Source organism: Cheilinus undulatus, linkage group 5 (genome assembly GCF_018320785.1).
Source record: "Cheilinus undulatus linkage group 5, ASM1832078v1, whole genome shotgun sequence".
In the NCBI taxonomy this organism is placed as follows: Eukaryota; Metazoa; Chordata; class Actinopteri; order Labriformes; family Labridae; genus Cheilinus; species Cheilinus undulatus.
In genome coordinates, this window is record NC_054869.1 from 24,827,376 (window position 1) to 24,852,723 (window position 25,348).

A 25,348-nucleotide genomic window follows, 5' to 3' on the forward strand; every position below is an offset into this window, starting at 1 on the left:
TATTTGTTAGAATAAAGGTTTATTGAAAGCATTTTCTAAGCTACACACCTTCATCAAAGAGGATTTACTTTAGTGTGATTATGTTAAGTGCACAAAAATAGAAAAAAAAGGAATTAACAGTAGTAAATCCTGAACACATCCTCATGCTACTCAATGACAGTCACACATAAATAAAATTTAATACAAGTTTATTATTGTTCTAAGAAGCAAATCCAGCTCATGTGTTAATTAGCCTTTGACATAACATCCAAACATTATCGAGCCTCTATTCTTCATATAAATCAACAGAACATAAAAAACATTTACAAAGATGTGATCTGATATGACCACTTCAAACCAGGCAGGTAGAGAACAGTGCTTTCATTAAAAGTGCTGTAATATGTAGAGAGGTCCAGAGAACCGCATTCTGAAGATATAGTTCAATGTCAGGGTTTAAATGCCGTAAAAATCCAATGGAACAAAATATCGACAAAGAAGACTGATGAGACACTTTTGTCAAACCACTTCTAGCTGATGGAGAAGACACAATAAGTGTAAAGATAAATCATACCAAGATATTCAGCATTTTAAAACCAATCTGTGTTTACTCTTTACATGATGCTACAGCCAGTAAGCTTAGCATCAATCAAAACACCACAAAATCTGTAAGGTTGCAAGATACCATATAAAAAAATCCTTAATCACTGCGAACAGTTTTCCCTGTCTCCAGTGTTGGTGATCAGTTTAGCAAAGATTTTTTGGGTTGTAGCTTAAATATACCTCTTTATTGTGGACAATAATGCATGTTGTGTTCCTGGCTATCGGTGACCAGCCTGTTTTTGTTTTCTAGATCACCACAAAATTACCCCTTTATCCCAAGATAACAAGAAAGTAAGTCAAGATCTCAAGAAAGCAACTTAAATTGCCACAGAAGAAACAGCATCATTTTCCTGTGACAACAAACAAATCAGTGGAGATCTCTAGAAAACAACTAAAATGACTCATCACAGGAAAATGAGATAAATTAAGTGTATGGATGCTGTCTTCTTAGGGCTTCCATAGTATTTAATTCTACATGACAGCTTTACAATTTTGTTATCTCAGTTGACTGTTCTGAGAGTATGCTATTTGTTTTAAACCATATCAAAGTGTATAAAAATTTTAACAGCACATACAGTTTCACAAAGAGTGACATGTCTAGTATATAATAAGGAAGTATTTGGTCGAAGTTGTTTTGAATCAAATGCCATTTATTAGCTTCATACATGTTTTTGACAAATGTGTACTAAGTTAAACTAAAATTACAGAGTTGTGTTTGAAGAATCATTTTTTTCTTTCCATTTAAAAGAGTTTAAAATATTCCAGTTGACCTCTTGGTAATAATCCACTTAGTGGACACTTCTTAAAAGTCAGTTTTAAATTCATGAGATGACTCATGTTGTCTTTATCAGTAACCTCCACTCTGGCGTATTTTTAAGCTTTCTCTATCCAGATTTCATTTAAAAAAACACCACAGCATTTTAGCAAACTTTCAGCAAGAAAGGAGTTCTTACAGCTTCACAAGCTTTCAAAAGTAAAACTCGCATCAACCTGCTCTCTGTGGCACATGATCGGACACTACTTTTAAAAATGTGAAAGTTCAAAACTTGCAGGACTCCTTCAGCTGTATCTTATCACCTGCCACAAAGTCAAAAAAGTGCATTTATGAAGTGCCAGTTTTCCAATAAATGTGATTGATCATGGTGTCTTTTGGTAAATCCTAATTCATGGTGGTGTCGAAGCATACTGTTGGAGTAACAGAGCGTAGCAGGCGGTGCACACAGTCTCTGGGAGGATGGAGGAAGGCAAAGGGAGCTCATTGGACACACAGCGCTGACAGAAAACCCTGCTGCAGTTCTTACACTGTCTCTACAGAAAGAAAAACATGAACACATGAAAGCACATCTTTACAAAACAATGCAATGCATATCTTTAGCAAAATATGAATCCTAGACTTTCTGTGAAATTACAGAAAGAAAGTAAAAAAAGCTGGGCTGCTTACTTACACTAACATGTCGGTACTCTTGTTGATACTCTGGAGACAAATATGTGGGTATAATCCATTAACCAGTGTCTACCCTGCACTACAACTCTGCCAGAAGGGTCTGGCACCAGTTTATGTTACAGAACTTCTAACCCCTTATGAGCCAGCCCGCACCCTAAGATCCTCTGGTGGGGGCCTCCTGGTCATTCCAAAGTTGAGACTTGTAAGTAAAGGTGACAGGGCCTTCTCCATCAGGGCCCCTCGACTTTGGAACGACCTCCCCGAGGAAATAAGGCGTACAGAAACTGTCAGTGCTTTTAAATCACTTCTTAAAACTCATTTTTATAGACTTGCATTTATGTGATGTCGTCTTCTTACTCATTCCTATTCCTTCAATCATCGTTTTACACTTTATCTTCACTTTTGTTACATTACACCTATTTTTGCTGTTTTACTGTTATTATTGTTACTATTAATTCTTTACTACTTCTGATTTTTAGCTTATTTAGTACCTTTTACTCTTCTTATTCATGTTTTAATATCTCTTACTCCTTACTGTTTTGATTTTCTATATCAATGATCTTGAGTCTTTAATTTAGGCAGTTCTTACTGGTTTTAGCTTTTACCTTTGATGCTTGTATCCTTTTAGCGTTTTCACACCTCGGACATATTCTTTTACACTTATTCTTCCTTTACAATTTTACTTATCTTAATGTTTTAGTTCTTACTGCTTCTCTTTTACTTGCCTTTTAAAACTTCAGTCCCCTTGGTCTCAGGTTCTGTAGTTGGGTTCCTGTGTTGGCCGGGTACCCGTGGGTTCTTATGATGTCTTGTTTTAATGATGTTCCAGGATGTTTCAGCTCAAGTGTAGTTATGTGAAACATATCAAAGCTCTCATGACTTCCATGGATTTGTATTTCTAATATCTCAGTAATATTGTTGTTTTGGCTGAACCTGTAGTTGGTTTGATCTTGTTTAGGTTCTGTCCCCTTGAGTGCACTTTTGTCTTTGTTGTTGTGTTTTGTTGTCTTGCTACTTTGTTTTTCTGAGTGTGAAAGCACTTTGTAAAACCTTGCTTTTAAAAGTGCTATATAAATAAAGTTATTATTATTACATCACTGGGTTGTATCATTCAATAGCTGCTGAGCTGTTCCAAGTTTCCCCCGGTTGGGGACTCACAACCAACGCATTATCAGTGTTAACTTCTTTATAGTTGGACCTTTAGTGGTTTAGCAGTGGTGAGGCTGTTCCATGTAAGGTAATAAGGCCTGTCATTAAGCTGTCTAGAAATATCCAAAAAAACAATAATTTATGCATCCCATATGATGAAACTGCTTGTAATGCACCAGCTTATCAGTTTGCTTTGCTCATGTGGAAAATATTACTGTAAATAAATCAAAGGGAACAAAGCGGCTTTTAGAATCAAAGATGTTCTGGTTCTGACTGGGTTGGGAGCAAGAGATAAGATAGTTTGGAAAAATCTCTGTGACCTTGCTTGCATGGAAATCTAGACCAGAGGTATTCAGCCACTGCTGTCTTATGCATTTCACATTAACCATGTTGTTTTTATTATAAAACTTCTCTTTTTTTTGTTAAGACTACATAAATTACCTTTTATTATCTCAACTGTCTGATTTAATGGTGCTACTCATGTTAAAAAAGTTCAGAATAACTTTAAATCCTCATACCTTTGTCCTCAGGAGTGATTCGTCTTGCTCACACATGGTACAGATTGAAGGCTGACTGATTTCCCCGAGTGCTTCCTCCTTCAGTAAAACAATAAATAATGTTCAGTGCAACCATTAGGAGCGTATTTTAATATTTAAGGACAGCAGTATAATAATGCTTGTTGACTGTTCCAGCTGTAGCCTCTGTGTTTGTTTGAAACTTTGTAGCAAACTTGAATTGCAATTTTGTTTGTTCTTCGTTTCAACGTAATCATCAGACGCTCTGTGGTACCAAAGGGAAATTACCCTCACCTTTTCAATCTCGTGGTGTGACAAGGACCTTAAAGGACAAAAAATAATAAATTAATGAAGGAATTTCACACTGTTAAAAAATGCAACTATTTCCTTCCTCCTATTATTAGATGCTTAAAAAGCTTGGGAGTACTCACGATGTGGAGCTCAGACTTGTTTTGTCCTCTGCTCCACAGTGACGCTGTTGGTAAAGTCACATTTGGCATTAGGGAAAATATGGATCTAAAAAAAAAAAACAACTTTAATTCTGCTCATTTTTGTGACAGGTTTACTTTTGATATGCTCTCTGGATGTTTCCTCTGTGGTGTCCTGGACAGTGGAGATGAAGTGCCTTGATGGTGCTCGCTTCTTCGCTCTCGCTCTCGCTCTCTTTTCAGTTCCAGCTCAAGATTAGACCTGAAACAAAATGAACACAAGCTTGTAAACAGAAGTTTTCAAATATATATTGAATTCATTACAGGCAGGTTTATCTGAAATTTAATGGAGAATTAACAGAGTACAGGGAATACTGTATGCAGCACTATAATATGACAGAAAGTGGTCAGATGGTACAAAATTAGAGCCTTGTGTCACAGCTGAAAATGTGTAAACAGTATGGGAAACAAAGTGAAACAGCATGATTCAAAATAACATTTGGTAATCAAGGCAGCTGAACTTTATCTTCAAGAGTAATTTATGTACAGTAGATTCACAAAACCAACTTTCTATGTACTAAATCAGTGGCTCCCAAAATTTCCAAATTAAAAGGTTTTAAATTCTGACACCAAAAAAATAAAGCAAGCATACCTACATATTGTTTTTTTTTTTCATAATGTCTATATTTTAGCTATTCTGTAGAGATTTGGGGAAATTCATTTATTATGGGAAAGACCTATTTTGTTTTACTGTGGAAATGAAAATGTCCAAACCTTGAAAAATAATTGAAAGAGAAACTTGCTATTACAGGAAAACAGAGTTAAATACAATATATTTAAGTATTTCTGCTAAGGGGCTTCTTGAATTTGTTGACTTTTTGACCCACTTTTGGCTTCTGATCCATCAGCTGAAACACACTGCTCTAAGAGGCAGGAGTTCTCTATTTCTGGGTCTATTTCAGCAGAGGGTTACTACACCATGAATGTTAGTGGAGACAGAATGTCGTGTGTGCAAATAATAAATAAATAATTATGGAAGTAAATGAGCATTTTACAACGCGTAGCAGTGTGACTTGTTGATGCATTTATGATAGGTTTCTAAACAACAGTCAAGCTGTAAGATGCATTGAGATTGCAAAAGATTTTGGCTCCACAGAAAATAATTTTTAGTTGTAATTTGCTCTATATTTTTTACATTAAATACAATATCATCTGTACAATTACAAAGAACACACCTCAAAAGTTTACACCAAAATTTTTCTAACCATAACCAACGCCATAGACTCTACCTCTGCTTCCTCAGCTGCTCCACCTCCTCCTGCAGACTCTCGATTTTGTCTCCAAACTCCTGCTTGAAGAGCCGGTTGGCCTCAAAAGCCACGTCCCTCTCCCTCTCGGCCTGTTTACATCTGGTTTGGGAAGGGGGGGTTGTCAGGAAAACTTAGGGTAAAATAAAAACTTGATGGAAAGGAAAATGGTTGGAAAAAGATGTCATCTAGAACTTAAATAAAGAAAACACAAAAATGACTTGAAGATTAAATAAGAAGACTACAACTAAATGAGGTCAACAGGAAAGTTTTACCAAAAGAAGATGAAGCAGGCTGTGTTTGTTTAAACTTTTTATTAGCCTAATGACTACTACAGTTTACACCAATGTTATGTTCACATACAATTCAAAATTAATAAATTAATTTTGCCCTTTTCTTCTTACTTTATCTTGCTCCTGTCATGGACAAAACATCAGTTTAGATTTATCATTTTGTCGGACTCTGATGGCTGAAATATTTAAGCACAGTCTCTGGTAGTTGTTGAATTCTTTGGAATAACATTACAGTAAGTCTGCTACCTCCCAAAAGTCCAAAAACATGTTCATGTGTATGATAATATTTAAAACTGTCCACTTCTGGATCCCTGTCCGTCTTCTTGTCTAACCCTTGACAGAAAGCATAAATGGGGTATTTGTAAGAAATGTTTACCAAACGAAAGTATAAACCTGATGTGGCAAACACATCTGTCTGAAAACACAAGGAATAAAGGCTGCTAAATTCAGTCCACTACTCAAAGCTGATACTGGAGAGCCACTGCAGGGGGTTGTGGGAAAATGTTTTTTTTCTTTTTTTTTTTAATTTTCAACAACAAAGGAGCATTTTACAGAAAAGATAACATCCTAGTTTGGTTATTTCTATATTAGGCAGGGATGTATGTTTGTTTAAAGATGTCTATGAAGGTAGGGAGCTGCTACTGCTGCAGCTGCAGCAGCTTTCCTGCCGCTGAGTTCAGGGTTCTGGCCTGCTTCACCAAATGTTTCTCACTGATTAAATGATTAAAATGGTCATGATAATGAAAAATAACAGCAGTGGAAGAGGAAGGACAAAGGATAAAAAGAAGATTTGATTTTGTGAAGTAAACAATCAAATTGTAATTCTTATTTAAAAAAGCAACCACGGCTACAGAGAAGTGTCCTTACCTTGCCTCCAGCTGTTTTACAGTCCCAGTCATCTGGTTTATTTTCTCCTCTAGGCGAGCGATGGCTTCACTCTTCTGTTTAGAGCTGGCCTCTGCACTCTAAGAAGATGAGAAAAATTTTGTTCAACTAGAAGCAAAATCTCAGTACATGTAGTTTGTTGCATCAAAACACTGAATTTGAAGATTGAAACAATTTTTTATATTTTAATGATTTGGCAGCTGCAGTGTTCGTGTTTACTTAACTTTTAGTTCACAATGGTTTGGTTAACTTCTACATGACTTAATCAACTATCATGGGTTGGAAATATAAATGGCCAATCAATTATCTAAATGCCAACGACACAATATGAGATAAGTGGAAATGGAAATGTGCTTTATACTACAATAAAATATGTTGTAATTCTTTTTTAAATGCTGTCTGATAGTAAGACATGTCCCCAAAATCACTCTTCATTCATTTGTACAGCAGCTATCATAGACATGTCTATGATCCCACAGTGGTGGCATCACCATGCTGTGGGAATACTTGTTGGCAGCCAGCTCTGGAAGACTTAAAAAGGTAAGAGAGTGAAATGAAATCAGCAAAATCCAGGAAAATCATGGAGGAAAATTTTATTCAGTCAGAGAAGTATGGCTTGGCAGAAGATTTATTTTTCAATAACCTGATGCATACAGCGAAAACTACACAGAAATGGTTTTAAAGACAACAAGGTGAATGTTTTTGAGCCAGAGCCCCAACCTCAATCCAATAAAGAATTTGTGGCTGGACTTAAAAAAGGCTGTTAAGTCCTGATCCCTATGCAGCCTGACAGACCATGGGCAGTTTTGCAAAGGAGAACTGAGTAAAATTGCAGTGTCCAGATGTGCAAGCCTGATTGAGACCTATCCACACAGACTCAGGTGCAGCTACTAAATACTGACTTAAAGATGGGAATATTAATGCAATCATTTATTTTACATTACATATTTTTACTTAATTGGCATTATTTTGTAGAAATCTGTTTTCACTTTGACACTGAAGAGATTGTTTGGTCAAAAAGCCAACTTACATTGATCATGACTGAGTTATAAAAACAACAAAAAAAAGGGTAAACCATCCAACCATTAGAGTGTTAAATTAATGAAAGAAAGGCAACCAGAACTGATTAGTTTACAAATTAAGTAGCTCTGTCAGGCACCTGAATAATAACAGAACTTCACTTTGGGGTGGTATGATTTCTTTCTGGTGTGGCACATTGTATACACAGAACAAGTAGGGACCCAGGATGGAATCTTGAGGAACCTGCTTTTCCGTTTGATCTATCTCTCCACTGTCCTCCTCTATAAATAAAGGGAAGTACAGTTCAGCCTCACCTGTGACTTGTGGCCAAGCTGTTGGTTGATGACGCGCAGGTCTTCCAGCTGCTGTCTGAGCTCCACCAGAGCATCCTGCTTCTCACAGATGTCTTTCTCCAGCATCTTCATAGACAACTCCATCTCCTGCTTCATGCCAATCTGCACCTCCAGCTCCTTCTCCACATCCTGCACAGAGGCCAGAATAAAATTCACATGCTCACAAAATACACATTTAATGGCATAATGACCAGAAACATTAAATAGAGGGACATGTTCAGTTATCCAATAACAGATTAAATTGAATAACTTCAAGTCTAACTTACTCTTTGATGATGTTTAAATAAAAACATTTGAGTAGAAAAGTACTTTTAAAAGTCAAAAACTTACCAATCTAAGCAAAGTTTCCTCTTTGAGCTGCTTGCGTGTTTCACCCAGTGCTTGTCCATCTGCTACTGAGTCACTTCTTGATGCCTGACAAATAAAACAAATACAAGTTGTTTTAAGAAGTTGTTCTTTTCTTAGGATTTTTTATCACAGTGGAGGCTCTGTAAAGAAAAGTGAGTAGCATTCTCCAGGATCTTTGTTTCATTCTCTTTGGCACTGCCTTTGGCAAAAAAAGGTCAAAGCAGGCATGTTTTTAGCCTTTCTTCTACAATCCCTGCTCATAGTTTTTACTTCTTGTCTTCATTGTCAGCATCAAATTAGTTTCTTTTTCCTTAGATTTTCACATTTTTCGAGTTTCTCCAACTCTAGTAATCTGCATTTTCTCTGTTTGTTTGGCAGTGATAACGTGGCACTGACAAATTAGCAGAGACAAGAAAAACAGTGAACCGGTTCTTATTAACCTCCCTGGCACATTGGCTCCTGTTAGCCAAGTGATGTGTTTTCCAGGGAGTCATCTCAATAGCACTTTTTATGGGGAAAGACACAACTTTTAGAATGAGGAGAGGATATCTATGCTTCTTTGTATCACAGTTTCAAAGAAAAAAAAAAACAGTAATAACAAAATGAATGATTTTTCACCTTTCTGGACTCCAGGTGATATGAGCTCTCCTCCTTAACTCTCTCCACGTCTTCTTGTAAAGTGATAATCCTGTTATTTGCAACTGCAAGCTGCAAAGACGAAATTAGCAATCAGTTTTTCTAATATTGAATACTTTCTGCTATGCAAAAAACAGAGATGCTCATGCATGTAAATAAAAGCACTTAAAAATGAATCTGGCTGACCTCTTCTGTTAACTTTGTGTTGGACTTTTCCAAAGCGTCCACTTTGGCCTGGAGGTTATTTACTGATGCACTGTTAACAGACAGAAAAATTACATGAGTCTGAGCTCAATCTTCTTCTCAATCAGCTGAATACAATCATTCAACAAACCTTAAATGTCTGTTCAGCTCCTCCACATAATTCTTTTGATCAAGAATTGCTGTGATCTGACCATCACTGATGGAGCAGAAAAAAGAGGGATATGAGTAAAAGAAGAGAAAGCTGAAGGAAAAAACTCTAGTGTTTGCAAAAAAGCATGTGACTGAAACTTTAAACAGAAATCAAACATTGCCTTAGAGAAAACAGGAAATATTGCCATCACATACAGAAATCACAACAACTACAAAAAAGCTAAAAAAGTAAGGTTAAAAAAAAAAAAAAAAAAAAATCCACCCTTGCAGGTTGTGGCTACTGTTGTAAGTTTAAAGACTAATATGGACTGAAATTAAAAAACAAGCTTGTAAAAGATTAACAAGGCAGCACTCACCCCTCTGCACTCTTACTGCTGTGCCCTCCATCTTTGAGGTACATTGAAAAATCAATCACTCCCACCTGCAGAAGTAATCAATAAGATAATAGAAAATCAATACTCAAAGCACACTGAAGAAGAAAAAAAGCATGATAATTCACAATCTGTACACTTGAACAGTATTAATGCCAGCCTGCTGTTCAGGACAAAATGTTTCATCCTAGCTAAATAAATATTTCATCAGTCTTTACAAGCTCTAGAAGTGTAAGTGGAGAGGTTTTTTTTTATTGTGCTGAAAATTAAATTTGTTTACTAAAAGCTGATGATGACTAACTGGAAACCTGCCAATCTTCCCAGACATCCTGGCTTCATTCCCAAATTGACAACTAATGTGAGCATGAGATTCCTAAGTCAGCATGAAAAGGCAGCCTATTGTCTGCATAATGACTACAGCAACAGAGGAACAACTTATTTCCCTATTCTAAACGACACATAATGTAATAATTCACTCATCTGAACTTACAAATTTGGATTTTTACACTTAAATTTAGCACTATTTCATAGTCTTTTCTCACATTGGGCCTGTTTTATTGCTACTCTTCTGTGTTTCTGTTTGTGGTGGTACAATTGAAAATGAAAGCACACCTGGGAGTCCAGATCCTCTCCCTTCATACACAGATTTGCATCAATGACATTTAGTCCAACGAGCAAGCCAGCGATAACAGCTCCTTCCTCCTCCATCATCAAAGCATTGGGCTCATAGAATTCGCTGGAGAGGAAACAAAGAGGAAGAAATACGTTCACAAGTCTTTATGAATATCCTGTCTAAATATACCTACAGATGCCTCTTTGAAAATCAACGTCAGTAATTAATAGCAAACCAATTATGACAGTTATACACAATTATAGATATCTCATGCCAGTTTCTTCAACTTAATGGTTTTAGAGGTATAAGTCCACTGCTGCTGTTAATACAGGTGAATGCACATTTCTTAAGCACACAAAGGGGAGCTATTCTAACTGCAGCTATGATGTCTTTTCCATTTTAAATATCTCCCATCTATTCCCTCGGTTAAGCTCAGAAACTGAAGTTTAAAAATAAACATTAAAGGATTTAAAAGAAGCTGCATGCATAAAGAGGCAAAGAAGTTTTCAAAAATATCCATTTACATGTTGACTTGAGGCCTGAATAGAACAATTTGAGGCAAAAATCAAAACTACACCACAGCAGATGTGCATGCAAAGTGTTGGTAGAAAGAGAGAGGAAAAAAAACTGAGAAAACAAGGAGCAGCAGACAGAGCCTAGATTGTCATCAAAGATCTTCTATGAACAAAATACAGACATTGATGGTTGTATTAACAGTTGCAGCAGCAGTACTTCTAATGATTTACAGTATTTTAATATACTGTACATTATACAATTAATAAAATAATTAACAGAGAGTTAATACTACTCCAGCCACACAAGTGCAGTTCACCACCAGTGGTTAGTTTGTAGTTGTCTGGCTTGTTTATTAAAGTCCAAGTCTTGTGAGGATGTCCTTGCTTTCTATCTTGGTATTACTGTTTAAAGAGTGACCATGTTCATTAAAGACTTTAAGCCAAATGTGTCTGTGGTTTGTGAAATTACAAAAGATGGAAAACTTTCAGGGCTGCAGGGGCGGCGCAGGGGTTAGCGCTGTTGCTTCACTGCAAGGTGGTCCCTTGTTCGCTTCCTGGTCAGGGCCTTTCTGTGCAGAGTTTGCAGGTTCTCCCTGTGCATGCGTGGAATCTCTCCAGATACTCTGGCTTCTTCCCACCACCAAAACATGCTCATTAGGTTAACCAAGCACTCCATATTTGCCGCAGGTGTGGATGTGAGCGTGATTGACTGGTGATCAGTCCAGGGTGACAGCCCAGTGACAGCTTGGATAGGCTCCAGCTTTGTGTCTTAGGCAAAGTGCATTTTAAAATTTAACACCTCTCATAAGTAAAAATAAGACTTTTTAAAACTTTTTAATGTTGTTAATGACCAAAAGTCAAATTTAAGACTTTTAAAGACCTTTCAAGGATCTGCAAGAGCCCTGTTTAAAGGTGAAAGCCACGGACACATTTTCCTATAAGTCCCCAGTTGACACAGCCTTGCTTCAAATGGTCCTTAATACACAAAACCATCCAACTAATCTCATTATTCAATGTCCTAGACATGACTAATGCCAGCCTTACACCAGAGGACTTTGCCAGATCTCTTAAAAGACTCTAAAAAGACTGACACCTGAGACCCTCTCACATCTAAAAACAATTGTTGGCAAGCCATTGAGTTTTTAGTCTCAGACTGAGATTTGGCCAAGACTGGTGGTCACTAACTACAAGACTAGAATACGATTCCTTTTGAGATTATTTCCCATCATGCATCTGGTGAAAATTCATAACAATTTTTGAGCAGAGAACAAGATGTAGATAGAGATGGTGATCGCATTTGAGTTAATATCTCGAGGAACTATCCCTGAAACACTTCAGAATAAAAGTACTGTATGAAAACATGAGTCGTCGAAACAAACTGATCAGGCTTTTACTTTGAAAATCCCAGTGGCGGTTTACCGTACTTGTCATGTCAGCCTCGAATGAATTGACAGACAAGGCGCACAAACACCAGGTGCAGAGATCTGATGGCAATTCTGAGCAGGAAAAGTTCTTCAATCTCTTGAGTCCTGCGAGGACATTCAGCGGCTCCAGATTGATCTACGCTCACATTCATATTTTGAAGCATTAAGTGAATTAATGTGTTCACGCACAACACCCGCTACCATTGGTTGTGGATGACGGTTGCGTCACTGAGAAACACAATTTGTATACGAACAGACTTAAGACTTACGACAATATCAAACAGGTTTGATATTATCATACCACCAAGACTGAAGAAAGACCCGCCTTAAAACGGTTAAAATCAAGTCTTATGACTTCCTTACACCCAACAACTGAGACAACAGGAGCAAGCTGTGGCTTCAACAAGACTCCCGTGATTTTACGTCAACTTTGGAATTTTGTCTGCGACTTTGAAATCAGAGGAAGAGTCGTTAGGTGTAAGGCCGCCCTAAACTGTATTCATCAAGAGATTTAAATGCCTACAGATTTTCTTTAGTGTAAATGCTGCTGTTTTCTGACAAGGTAAATGAAAATGTCCATCCAATTTAACCTTGTCTGTTTAGTAAGATGGTTGACCACTGAGCTGACAATGAGTACATGTCAGAAAACCCCAACCCATTGCTAATGATTAGCTTGTCATTGTAAGACAACTTGTCTTGTGCTAACAAACTTCTAAGATAGTTGAAGAAGGCCTCCAGGTGGTCCAGAACTTTCTGATGTGAACTGATTGCGAGCACATCAGGCTAACTCTCTGCCACCAGCCAGGCTCCACCCAGAACCCATTATCACTATCTACAAACACATAAATTGCCTATTCTACCATCTTGAGTTCCAACTCTTGGAGAGACAGACATCTGACCTTGACTTAACAATGACTGATGTTTTACTTTTGATGCCAGTACGATAGTTTAAACCCACCTGAGCAGGTCCTTTCTGTTGATTATGGTCTTCATGTAGTCTGAGAGTTTCTTCTGCATCAAGGCCAGCCGTAACCAGGCGCGCCCTCTTCCTAGAGGAGTCCTGCAATCCAGCATATACACTTTCAAACTAAGACAACACACAAAAGTAATATATGACATTTTTACCTAACATTGAAAACTTTTAAGGAGCTCTGAGTGGAAGGCAAAGAAATTTTCTCTGACTATTAAATCTTAAGAAACTGCTCACTCTCTTTTCCTAACTGGTATAATCGACTCACTTGAGGCCAGGCAGGTCTTTTACACTGGCAGTGATCTCTCCTGCCTCAGGTGTCAACTTCTCAACCAGCTCCAACGCCCCCCAGAATGATTTGTTCTGCCCCAGGAACGTCTTCTTAGCTGAAATTGAAAGACAGAGCTTGCTGATCCGTTTGATTTGGAGTAATTTACCTTAGTGAGCTGGGCAAAATGGCACACTGTTTCGCTTGCTTCCAAGTACATCTTTGTCTTAAGTATTCTGTGTACCATTAATAAGACCAGGCAAAAGGGAGAGAGTCGTATCTCTAACATCATACATTTCAGGAATAATGCCAAAATGTTGACAATAAAGACTTAATTTGAACTTTTGCCTAACTCTCAGAATGTAAACTAGTTAAACCTCCTGCTTTGACTGATTTTATCCTCTGACACTAAAGAGTTTGAGCATTAAGTTTTTATTATATTTTCAATTTGGGAAATTTATGAAGGTACCCAAGCAGTCACGATCTCAAATTTACTTCTATTTCCCAACTTCTCAGACTAGTAAAAGTAGAAAAAGTCAGCAGGGTGCTATACTCACTTTTCAGACCATGTTTCAGACAGTGCTCCATCACAACAAAGAACTGCTGGAGAGGTGCATAGTCGGAGTCAAGTGTGCGCCCGAGGTTCAGCGCAGACTCGATCAGGCCTTTGATGCTCAGTTTGGCCATGTTCATCAAGTTCAGCCTTTCGATTGCGATGGGATCCTTGGGATCTAAAAAGAGAAAAAGAAGAAGAAAAAAAGTCCTTACATCTGATAGTAATGACACAGACTGCTATCAAACAGCAGGACTGACTCAGGAGCTAAATATAACAAGAGGGAAAAAGATACTTATTATGTTCAGTACTTCTTTTAATACTACAAAGTAATGCTCACTGATATGAAAGTACAACACAAGAATGCAAAATAATCCGTCTTCCAGTAGAAAATGTGATCATTTATTCTGCAAGAAAAACATGTTTAATAGACTTTAGGACCTGATGTAGTCCTTTTTTTTTCATTTGTAACATAAAAGTACAACAATGTAGCTCTGATGATAACATTTTAGCTGCTACCTTTGCAAACAGAGTTATGACTTCATGACACTTCATGACAATACAGTTTTGAGGATTATTTTTATTTTCAGAAACCACAGCTTGGGGCTATTTGATACGAGTGTTGATATTGTCATCTGTATGTTTTGATTCCTTCCTTGTGCAGCCCTGGGTCCGGCTATACATTTCTGCCTAATTCATTATTTATGCAAGCGTTTAAAGCACTGAGATACTTTTAATACTGTGCAACTCAACCAATCAGCATTTGTTTAACCCTTGAGAATTCTGGGTAAATTAGTCAAAAACTTAACCTGACATGCCAGACGGATGTGTTTCACACATCCATCTGGGAAAGCTTCAATAGGAAATGTTTAGGAAAAGGCAGAAGCTTTGAAAAAAACTCAGAGTGTGACTGGATGAACGTTCTGTCACATCTCTACGGGCCAATCAGAGCAACAAAACACGTGACTTAGCCGCTATCGAGCTGCACGTGCGCAGCTACCGAGGAATAACACGAAACATGGTGACTATAGACATATAAGTACTTGACTTTTGTTGTTTTTGAAAAGAAAACAACTCACTGTTGTTCTTTGTTCTTCTTTTAACGAAGAAATGTCGTCAAGTTCTGATAAAACTTACACTTTAGCAGCATCCACACTAAGCTCTGCCGCCATAATTGCACCGCCTCTTGCTGCTGCTTGTTTACGTCAGGACTCTGCCGTGCCTAAAAGTACTGCTCCTTGTCGCTGATTGGTCCTGTCACTTTCTAACCAGGCCCAGACGGTTCAGATGGGAGCTTTGCAAGATGGATTCACCAGTGAAAAACAAGGAAACTGGCATATCTATCTGCTTTGCAAGGTTATCAAAAACTCCTATCTAGGAATACCAAAAAAAATTGAATGTTGTGTTGAAACTATTTGGAGTACTTTTGATTGTGGCAACTCTTTCTAATGCAGCAGGACTTTTTCTGATGGAATATTATGATTAGTTAAGTACAGAAGAGATTGTAATGGCTAGTTTTGTCACTTTTATTATTGTTAATTTGTAACAAATGCATTTATTGCAGTTGATGTGGTGGTTTTACCTTGGAATGGTAAATACGATCAGAATCCTGAGAATCAGACTTTTCTGGTGGTGTATAACATGTTATATTTACATTTTGAAAATAACTGTATAGTTGCAAACAAATCTGCTGGTGGGGCCTTGGATTTTTAAGGGGTTATTGTGTCCAGTCCATCCAGTTCTGTACTGTTTTTATTCCTGGACATAAAAAATAAAAAGTATTAGTTCCAACACTGAATGACTTTAACCAACAGATAATTAATAACCACAGCGTATGGATTTACATGATTTATGAAGTTAATGTCATATAAAGAAGTAGCCTGAGAGTGACAATGTTTTTACTGAAGTAAATGTTTCTTAAATAGAGATGATTGCACCCAACTGTGAAATTTAATGGGCAAATCTATTAGTGGAAACAAGAGGTGGCAATTAGTTAATGAAATAAAACCCATATCACATCCAGATGAAAATACAGAAATATTGAGCATCTTAGACAGAAAACACAGTCACCTTACTCTCTGGATAAGAGCCTGGTGGAGACAGTTGTAGCACAACAAAATGAATGGTTCTTGTTTGTTAATGGCTCTCTGTTATAATTTTACAATGAAACTGCTTCTGAAGAACTGTACTTGAAGTGCTGCAGATTTAAATCCACTATCTGGCCAAAGAAAACAGTGGGAACTGCCTTCCTTGGACCTGTAAACACTGGGAGAAGGCGTGGCAAGAGATTAGGAAGGGGGTAGCCTCCCTGTCCAAAATATATACATATGTATATTCTGTTCTTTACAATACCTTGAAAAAGATACAACTACATTACATACTATGGCATGAATCTTAAACAAGCCTGCCCAGAGCAGAATTTATCTGGGGCATCATGCTTTTTTAGCAAACAAAAACACAACAAGTAATGTGGTAATGTGTAAACCTATTAGCCACTGTGTCACTGTTCTGTTTCCTAACATTAAGGACAACAGGCAGCCAATCTTGTCGATCACAGACTTGTTTACTGAAAGCTAATAAATTCTCACGACACTTCCTGGTTGTTTTGTCACCCAGCTCTTGTTTATTTACATGTAGTGTCATCCAGCCATGTAATCTCAGACATCAAACCGTCTACTCTGTAACCCTTATGACATGATGAAACTGCTCAAACAGCACACGTTAGAGGAGTTCACTGGATAAAATGTGTATCATCTGGGGACCTTGTGTATCACCACGCCCTAACAGAGATCCCACTGTGCCCACAAGCCTCCCTGGATGATGAGCTAATCTGTCACATTACCTTCATGGGCCGGCTCAGGGTCTGGGGTGAGGGAGATGTCGTTGAGCTCACGGAGGCAGAGCCACTCGCCATCGACGGACACACGAAAGTTGCAGAGATAAATGGTCTCCCGGGCAGCCTGGGTGATCTTGTCAGTGGTGGGAGTCGGGGTTTCGCTCTGAGGCGTCAGATCAGACATGATGACTCAGCTGATGCCAGGCCGAAGCAACACCACCGAGGGAAAAAAGGAGCTGTAGCTTTTGTTTCCGGGAACCAGGAAAGGCTCCCAAAAAATAACAGGTCAGAAAGAAGTGGAAATCGGCGAGATCATGAAAATAGAGAGGAGAAAAGGCCAAGACGGGAAGGCCTACAGCAGCTTCCAGCAGGTGTTTAAATGGTGCTGCTTTCCTCCTCTTTATGCCTGCATCCTCCTCCTCCTCCTTGTTACAACTGAGGGAAATACGTTTGGAGGAAGCCTGCCCTGCCCCTCTCCTTCAACACCTCCTCCTCCTCCTCCTCTTCACCCTGGTATTATCCCTTTTGTGCAGACTGGGGGTTTTAAAATGCAAGAGAGCACAGTGCTGAAAATCACAGCCCTCCTCCGGTCTGGTCAGCACCGGCTTGCTCTGATTGGACTGCCTGTGCTGTGCTGCAGTGAATGCACTGGGTGGGTGTTGACCAAGATGGCTGACAGCAGTGCTGGGTATAGCAACACTCCATCACGTGAGCAGCTGGTGCATGCGTAAAAACGGGGGGGGGGGGGGTCCCTGGAGTGCACAGCCGATGCTAATGATGCAGCAGAAGACTCATCTGTCTCTTTAGCTTTGACTGTGTCCTCTGACCTGATGCACAAGCCTGCAATGCAATTATTCAGATAATCACAAAAAGCAATGAGCAACAGGGCTAATTATGAGGGCAAATGTCCTGAATGTGCATATGGATTTCATTTAATTGTTTTGGAGGAAACTTAAGTGATGCCCTTCTTACGAAACCAGGAAAAAAAAACAAAAAATATTTCAGATCTTTTTCCAAAAAAAAAATACTGCTGCAGAATTCAGCATGACAGAAAAATAAACACATTAGAAATACTAGGAGAAAAAACTACAGCCATATCACAACTGTCTGCAAAGTCAACATAGCATTCTCTGCATATTTCACTCTGCAACCTCAATCTAGGGATGCAAGATGTTGGATTTTTGCAGATATCTGATATGCCAACATTTGCAAATTCATTTTAGCCAACACAGATAACCAACACACAGGCGCATCTCAAAAAGTTAGAAAACTGCAAAATTTGCAAAGGTTTCCCCAAGCCTTCAGTCTGTCATTCTGGTTCATTACACACGATCACAATCATGGGGAAGACTGCTGACTTGACAAATGTCCAGAAGACAATCATGGACACCCTTCACAAGGTGGGTAAGCCACAGAAGGGCATTGGTGAAAGGGCAGGCTGTTCTAAGAGGCTGTATCAAAGCATATACATGGAAAGTTGACTGGAAGGGAAAAATGTGGTTAGAAAAGAAGCACAAGCAACAGAGATGAGCTCAGCCTTCAGAGAATAGCCAAACAAAGCAGATTCAAGATATTCAGGGAGCTTCACAAGGAGTGGACTGAGGCTGGAGTCAGTAAACCAAGAGCCACCACACACAGACAGGTCCAGGAAATGGGTGGCAAGCGTTCTTAGTGTCTAGCCAATCCTGATCCAAAGACAACATTATCAGTCGTCTCCTGGGCAAGGAAGAAAAAGAGTTGGACCATTGCTCAGTGATCCAAAGTCCTTTTTTCAGATGGCACTGAATTTTGAATTTCAGCTGGAAATCAAGGTCCCAGAGTCTGGAGGAAGACCAGAGAGACATGGAATCCAAGGTGAAGTCTAGTATTTTCAGTTTTCACAGTCAGTGATGGTTTGAGGTGCCATGTTATCTGCTGCTGTCGGTTCACTGTGCTTTATCAAGTCCAGAGTCAACGCTGTCTGCTGTCTACCAGAAGATCTGAGTGCACTTCATGCTTCCATCTGCTGAGAAGCTTTATAGATATGCTGACTTCCTTTTCCAGCAGGACTTGGCATCTGCCCTCAGTGAATCCAAAACTACCACAAACTGGTTTCCTGACCATGGTACTACTGTGATTATGCAACTAACTGGTCTGACCTGAACCTCATAGAGATTCTCTGGGAAAACGTCAAGAAGAAGAGGAGAGACACCAGACTCGACAGTACAGATTAGCTGAAAGCTGCTATCAGAGCAACCTGGACTTGATAACCACACAGCAGTACCACAGACTGATTTGCTCCATGCCACATTGCAAAGATGCAGTGATTCATGAAGAAGGAGCTCCAACCAAGTACTGTGCATTACTGATAATATTCAGCTCAGGAATTTGGATGTCAACCTGCAAAGAGGATCACAGGCTGGCAGTGTTAGCACTGCGAACATTAGCCAAAGTCTGCAAACTGTTCTGATAAGCAGTATACCATAAAAAAATCATAGCAGACCACAGGCAGCCCCATGTTTGATGCTTTTTTCAATAGTAACTAGAAAAGCACTCAGAGAGCATAGATCTCCGCCAGTAGCCCTATCTCCCTATAGTGAAGAATCCTTTAAAAACATTCCTGGATCCAGACGGTGATTTGGATCACTCCCAAAATCTAATTTGCTGATTACTCCCTCCTTGGTGGGGTGGAAACACAGTGAGGCAAAGCATTGGCTTCGCTACGTGTCGACTGTCATGGCGGAAGCACCCATGGTCTCACCAGACGACCAGAAGTCATGGCAGAGGGTGAATATTCCTCTATTCCTCCCAACATTGTGAGTATTCTCGCTACAATTCGCTGTCTTTCTCTCTGTTACGCTCCGACTCATCTCCTCGATGTGCGTCTTTCGAACTCTATAAACTCCAAAACTTTGAATAGAAACACACCAAAAACATACTGCTGGGATTGAAGTTACTCATGTCCGCCATCTCCTGGTGTAAAGTGGTAACAGCGCAGACCTCTGCCATTAGCCCTATCTCCCAATAGTAAAGAATCCTTTAAAAAAATCCTGGATCCAGACGATTATCTGGATCACTACCAAAATCTAATCAGTTCTTCCTTATGCCATTTCTGACATTTCCTGAAAATCCGTCCATGACTTTTTGAGTTATGTTGCTAACAAACAAACAAACAAACAAACAAACAAATAAACCCACCCAATCACATAACCTCCTTGGTGGAGGTAATTATGATTTGCGAGTACTCATTCAGTAGGTCCCACGAGTACTTGATTACTATGCCATACCTAGCACAAACCACACTCCGTCTCTTCCTGGATTACTGACTACCTGACAAACAGACCACAATTTGACCATCTTGATAGTCTGAAATGGTAGAGAATAGTACTGGAGCTATATAGGAGACTGTGCGCTCTCCCTTCCTTGTCATCTTGTACATCTTTAGCTTTTAGTCTATCTGCAGAAGTTTTCAGATGACTACAGAAGTGGCTGAGAGGAGTACAAAGCACTGAAAGACAACTTTGTGGAATGGACTGGAAGAAATCACAGGAAATGAAGGGGACAGCTTAACCTCACTGTGTATTCTGGGAGAGGATGTCACCACGGTGGCAGAACATGGGTGCCACGATCAACATCAGACTCAACAGGAAGGCTAACACCAAGGTTGTGGAGAAGAAGGGGATGAGTGGACTATTTTCAGATGGAGCTGAGACTCTTCAATGTCCGCAGCAGGTTGTCAGAAATCTTTTGCCAGTCTGTTGCTGCTAGTGCACCATACTATACTGTGGTCTGCTAGGGGAGGAGCATCAGAGACAGAGATAAAAACAGACTGTACAAACTGATTAAAAAGTCTAGCTCTGTGACTGGTTACAAGCACATTTGTATCGGTGGAAGAAAGAAGGCCAGTGAGCAAACTCTTATCCATCTTGGATACTCCTGACCACCCTCTGCATCACCTGCAGGACTAACAGCAGAGCACCTTCTTCAGCAGACTGGTACAGCTCTGCTGTCACAAGGACAGACAGAGAAATCTTTCCTGCCAAAAGCAATAACTCTTTACAACGGCTCACGTCTGTCAACCAGAGAACTGCCATCCTGACCGTCTCCATCTTATTCATACCGCTCTCTATTCTGCTTATCTCAAATTACATCTTTGCACGATCATAAGGCTTGATCAGTGTATCAGCCAATTTTTACACTATTCATAGTGTTTGCTAATAACATCTCTGCACATTGTATTTGCACTTTAACATGCTTAATTACTGTAGATTAAGATTGTGACTTATGGCCATCTCAGACTCAGCATCCTGAAAGTGTGGGAACAAAAGTAAGGTGCCAAAAGTTAGATTTTTAATTGGAAAAAAAAAAACACACACAATTTCACCCCTGGAATGGTCTATCATGGCGTTGTGTACCTTAGCAGAGAACAGCCAGAGTGAGTAGAAGGCAGCAGATAGAGATAAACACCAGAAAATGCATCCCTTGTTTTCTCACAAGCCTTGAGCCTTTCAGATAATTTAGAATGCTATAAATCTGTGTCATCCTCCAGTGGTCTTTGTGACTACACCAGCGAATAAATGAAGATTTATTAATAGGAAAATCTCGCCAAAATTTTTTCAAGAAAACATACCTCATCATGATCAAATGTCACTATTTCATCTATTTATTCTTGACAGAAATATCAAACGTCATTATCTTAATGCAATAGGTTTCTAAAAAGGCATGCATCAACTAGGCTTTAATATTTGTTTCAATCATGAATTGTATAAAGGATCTGGAAAGTTCCCACAAATGTCACCCAGAGACCAAGGGGACATGGGCAAAATCAAAATGCTTAAAGTTTAAGTTTTACAACAAAAAGAAGTGTACAACTTCACATTTAAGGAACCAGCAAAAACTAATGTTCTGCACTTTTACTAAGAATGCCTTAAATGCTTTTTAATAATTGGGGAGAGTACGTTTCTCTTGTTGGACAATAATATATAACATTTTCTTTTACAAACTATAAACTAACTCCCAAACATATGGAACAGCAATGTTTTAACATTGACAATAAACATTATAAACCTAGCACAACAAGAAAGGAACTGTGTGTTTGGTAGATTTCCTTTTTGTAGCAATGTTTCTTGGCAATAAATCTTAGCCTGATGGAAAGCCTGTTTATTTCCCTTTTAAATTGTTCCACATTTGTAAGGAACATGAATTTGTGAAATAAGCAGCAGAGCTAAGTATGTGGGTTGCAATCATAGAGATTTTTGCTAGATCTTCTCTGCCAATACCACACATCTTATTCTGCCATTGACTCTTTTTTTTTGGTGTTGTTTGGTGTATTGGATGATTGAAGTCTGAAAAAAACCCAAGACATATTGGCAATTGAACAGTTAATTCATTTAACAAACAGGAGCCTCAGTAGTGTGTGGAAAAATCATACACAGCCACAACAGCCTGGCACTTCCTCATGCTGGTCACCAGCATGGTCACACACTGCTGTGGGATGGCATCCCATTCTTCAACCAGCATTTGTCGCAAGTCAGCCAGTGTGGTTTTGTTGGTCCCACTGGCATGAACAACACACCCAGGCTGATCCCACAAGTGTTCAGTGGGGTTGAGGTCAGGACTGTTGGCAGGCCATCCACCATCTCAACTCCCACATTCTGGAGATAGTCTCTGATAAACCCCGCTCTGCGGGGGTGAGCTTTGTCATTTGGGAGGATAGAGTTTAATCCCAGTCTGTGGATATATGGGAGAGCCTCTACTTGCAGAATCTCATCTCAATACGTCTCTGCACTGAGATTGCCTCCAATGATGACAAACCTTGTTTTACAGGAAGATGCTGCCGCACACCACCACACTGCCTCCACCAAAATGTTCCTCTATCAGTGCAGCACGGCATTCTCTTCTCCACACTTTGACCCTAGGGTCCAACTGCCGTAGGCAGAATCTGATTTCATCCCTGAATATAATGTTCCTCCACATGTTCAGGTTCCAGGACACCAGCGCAAATGGGCCTGACAGTGAAGGGCAGACATGGCAGGCCTCCTGGCAGCCCTATGAGACTGAAGATTGGCTTTGCACAGTCTGTTCTGGATTGTCTGGGCAGAGAGCCGTTGGCCGTATCGTCCTGCAAACCCTGACTGCAAATCTGTAGAAGACAGTCTATGGTTCCTAACAGGATGGGGATATGGTCCTCTTGGGGCATTGTCTTCTTGGGATGCCCACTTAATGGCCTGTCTCTTACATCCTCAGTTATATGGAACTAGGCCTTCAAGTCTGAAGATGGTGCTAAGGTTGACTCCAAATAATGCTGCAGCTTGGTTTTGCGGAACACAGGCAAGAAGTTGCCCTAGTCGGATCAGTGAAAAATGGAAGCCTGATTTTTGGAGCAGACCGTGTAGGACGGCCTATGCTCACAGGGGTACCTGAAGCTCAAAACAAGAGTCAGAACTAACAGCAAAATCAGCTGCCATTTAAGAGGGAAATAAACATGCTTTCCAGTGGTATAAGATTCATTGCCAAGAAGCATTGATAAAACAAAGAAATAATCTACAAAACACAAATTTCCTTAATTTTTGTGCTGTTTAGAAAGGCTGGATGGACTTAATATGAACCTCCTCGTTATTTAGACGGCAAACAGATTTTAACCCTATGCAGAGTTGTAGAGGAAACAGTATTCATTCAGTTTCAACAGTAAAAACCTGACATTTATCGTTCTTTAGTGTGAAATGAGAATGACACAAACCTTAGATTTCTTAGTCACAGAAAGCATTAAACCTGAATAGATCCCAGCTATGGCATTAGACACCAGGAAATCTCTACAACAGTGACCAGTTGCATTGCAAAGCAGTTAACCAAGTCTGTCAAAACAACACATGACACATGACACAGGAAATCCAGCACAGGAATGATCACAAGGAACTGGATGAAGTTTACAAGCAGAGTTGAAGTTAGCTAAGCTCCTTAAATAGGTCATTGACTTCAACGACTGTTTGGCTTTTTATTGAAACTGACAGTTGGTGTTGTTTATAGCGTTCTTGTCGTAAACTGACAGTTAATGGTAGTTTCTCGGGTAGAGAAGGTTGTAGCTGCTTGTTTTGGGGCAGTCAAAAGTTAGCAAACGACGAGCTATCTGCTCTACCTGAAGGTGCGGCTGTCAGTCTGTATAAATAAACATAACATGAGCTAACGTGGCATCCATGCAGACTTTGAAAATCTATTAGCACTTACTTCTGTGCTTTGAGTCGATTCTTTCAATCTTGAAGTCAAACTGTCGAAGCGGAGTAGGTGACAGCGACCCAGCCTTCCCAAATCTCAAGTTTGAGGAGTTTAAAGCCTCCTTGAAGTAAATCACCGAGGTCGGAGAAAGAGTCTCATCTGGACTGTCAGCGTGTCCGTTTTCATCTGAGGAATTTTGTCTCCCAGAACTTTCTGAAAGCTCTGAAGAGGACTGCAGAGAGAGATCTCTATCCTGCTCCGCCATCCTCCCTTTCGCTCAAATTCACTTCATGTGACCAGCGAGAGGTCTGTCAGTCAGAGAGCAGCTAACGTTAGCTAGGTGCGGCTAGCTGCTTGAGCCATGCACCACTGTGGTTAGCTAAACAACCAATACACCCGTCAGTTTACTCCAAAATATACACAGTTATCAATTCGCCTTTCGTCTTGTCCTCCTCAGCCCCCTCTTGACCCGGAAACAGCTCGGCATAAGGGTTTTGTTCAAATCTGCTGCTCGGTTTCGCGAGAGTTGGCGTGCTGTGTCAGCGATCCAGGGTTCCCTTCACATGACCAGAGACAATAAACATGACAGGAGATGAGCCGCTTGTAGTAGATCGAGGAACGACGCTGAACCATAGCGCTGAACATATGGATGCTCCCGTGATTCATTGCGAAAGTGAAAGGCGCAGATATGCCCTCTTTCTTTTTACACTCTTGGATGAACTATTTTTATATATCTGTGTTAACGGGGCACTCCGCTAAAGACAAATTTAGAAATAGTATGACCTGGTGGAAAATAATAGTAACTGCGAAAGTATAAATAGTCCATGCTAGAGAACAACGAGAAGTACAAATAAGTAAGTTAGAAGCTTTATGAATATCACCATGTAGGCCTCTTTTGGTTATATTTCTTAGTAGAGCAAAGGTTTAAGCTACCATGTCACTTTGTCATGAACATCAAATCATTCATTTATTTATTTAAATTTATTTAACCAGGAAAACCTAACTGAGATCAAGAATCTGATTAACGAGAGGGTCCTGGTCAAGATGAGTAGCACTAATAAAGCATGTAGAGTAAAAGATGGGAAGGAGCTCTCATTGGGGGTGCCAGTCAGATTGCACCTAAGACAAAAAAATGCACCATCACCAGAAAGTGCTTAAGTACTATGCAGAGTTATTATTACACTACAAAAACAGTTCAAAATGCAATTGTAATGTTGCAAATAAAACAATTCTATGTAATGTCAAAAGTAGAAACAGCAACAGCAAATGATGGGGTTGAGAAGTTTTAACAGATAA

General features: G+C 39.5%; 1 protein-coding gene across 2 annotated transcripts; it reads right to left on the bottom strand.

Moving 5' to 3' along the window:
- Positions 1-171: 171 nt before the first annotated feature.
- rufy3 (RUN and FYVE domain containing 3) lies at positions 172-24,598 on the bottom strand. 2 transcript variants are annotated; one of them, XM_041787108.1, is made up of 18 exons: positions 24,065-24,598; positions 14,030-14,203; positions 13,473-13,590; positions 13,193-13,294; positions 10,295-10,418; positions 9,668-9,732; positions 9,292-9,357; positions 9,144-9,213; positions 8,940-9,029; positions 8,304-8,387; positions 7,935-8,102; positions 6,583-6,680; positions 5,405-5,524; positions 4,254-4,377; positions 4,119-4,162; positions 3,982-4,009; positions 3,691-3,768; positions 172-1,887 (listed from the first exon to the last, which is right to left on the bottom strand). In XM_041787108.1, the coding sequence occupies exons 1-18, from the start codon at positions 24,315-24,317 to the stop codon at positions 1,744-1,746; spliced, it is 1,950 nt and encodes a 649-aa protein (XP_041643042.1). In that variant the 5' UTR covers positions 24,318-24,598; the 3' UTR covers positions 172-1,743. The 2 variants fall into 2 exon arrangements, with proteins under 2 accessions (XP_041643042.1, XP_041643043.1); XM_041787109.1 differs by lacking the exon at positions 24,065-24,598 and adding an exon at positions 16,868-17,470.
- Between the last annotated feature and the right edge of the window lie 750 nt (positions 24,599-25,348).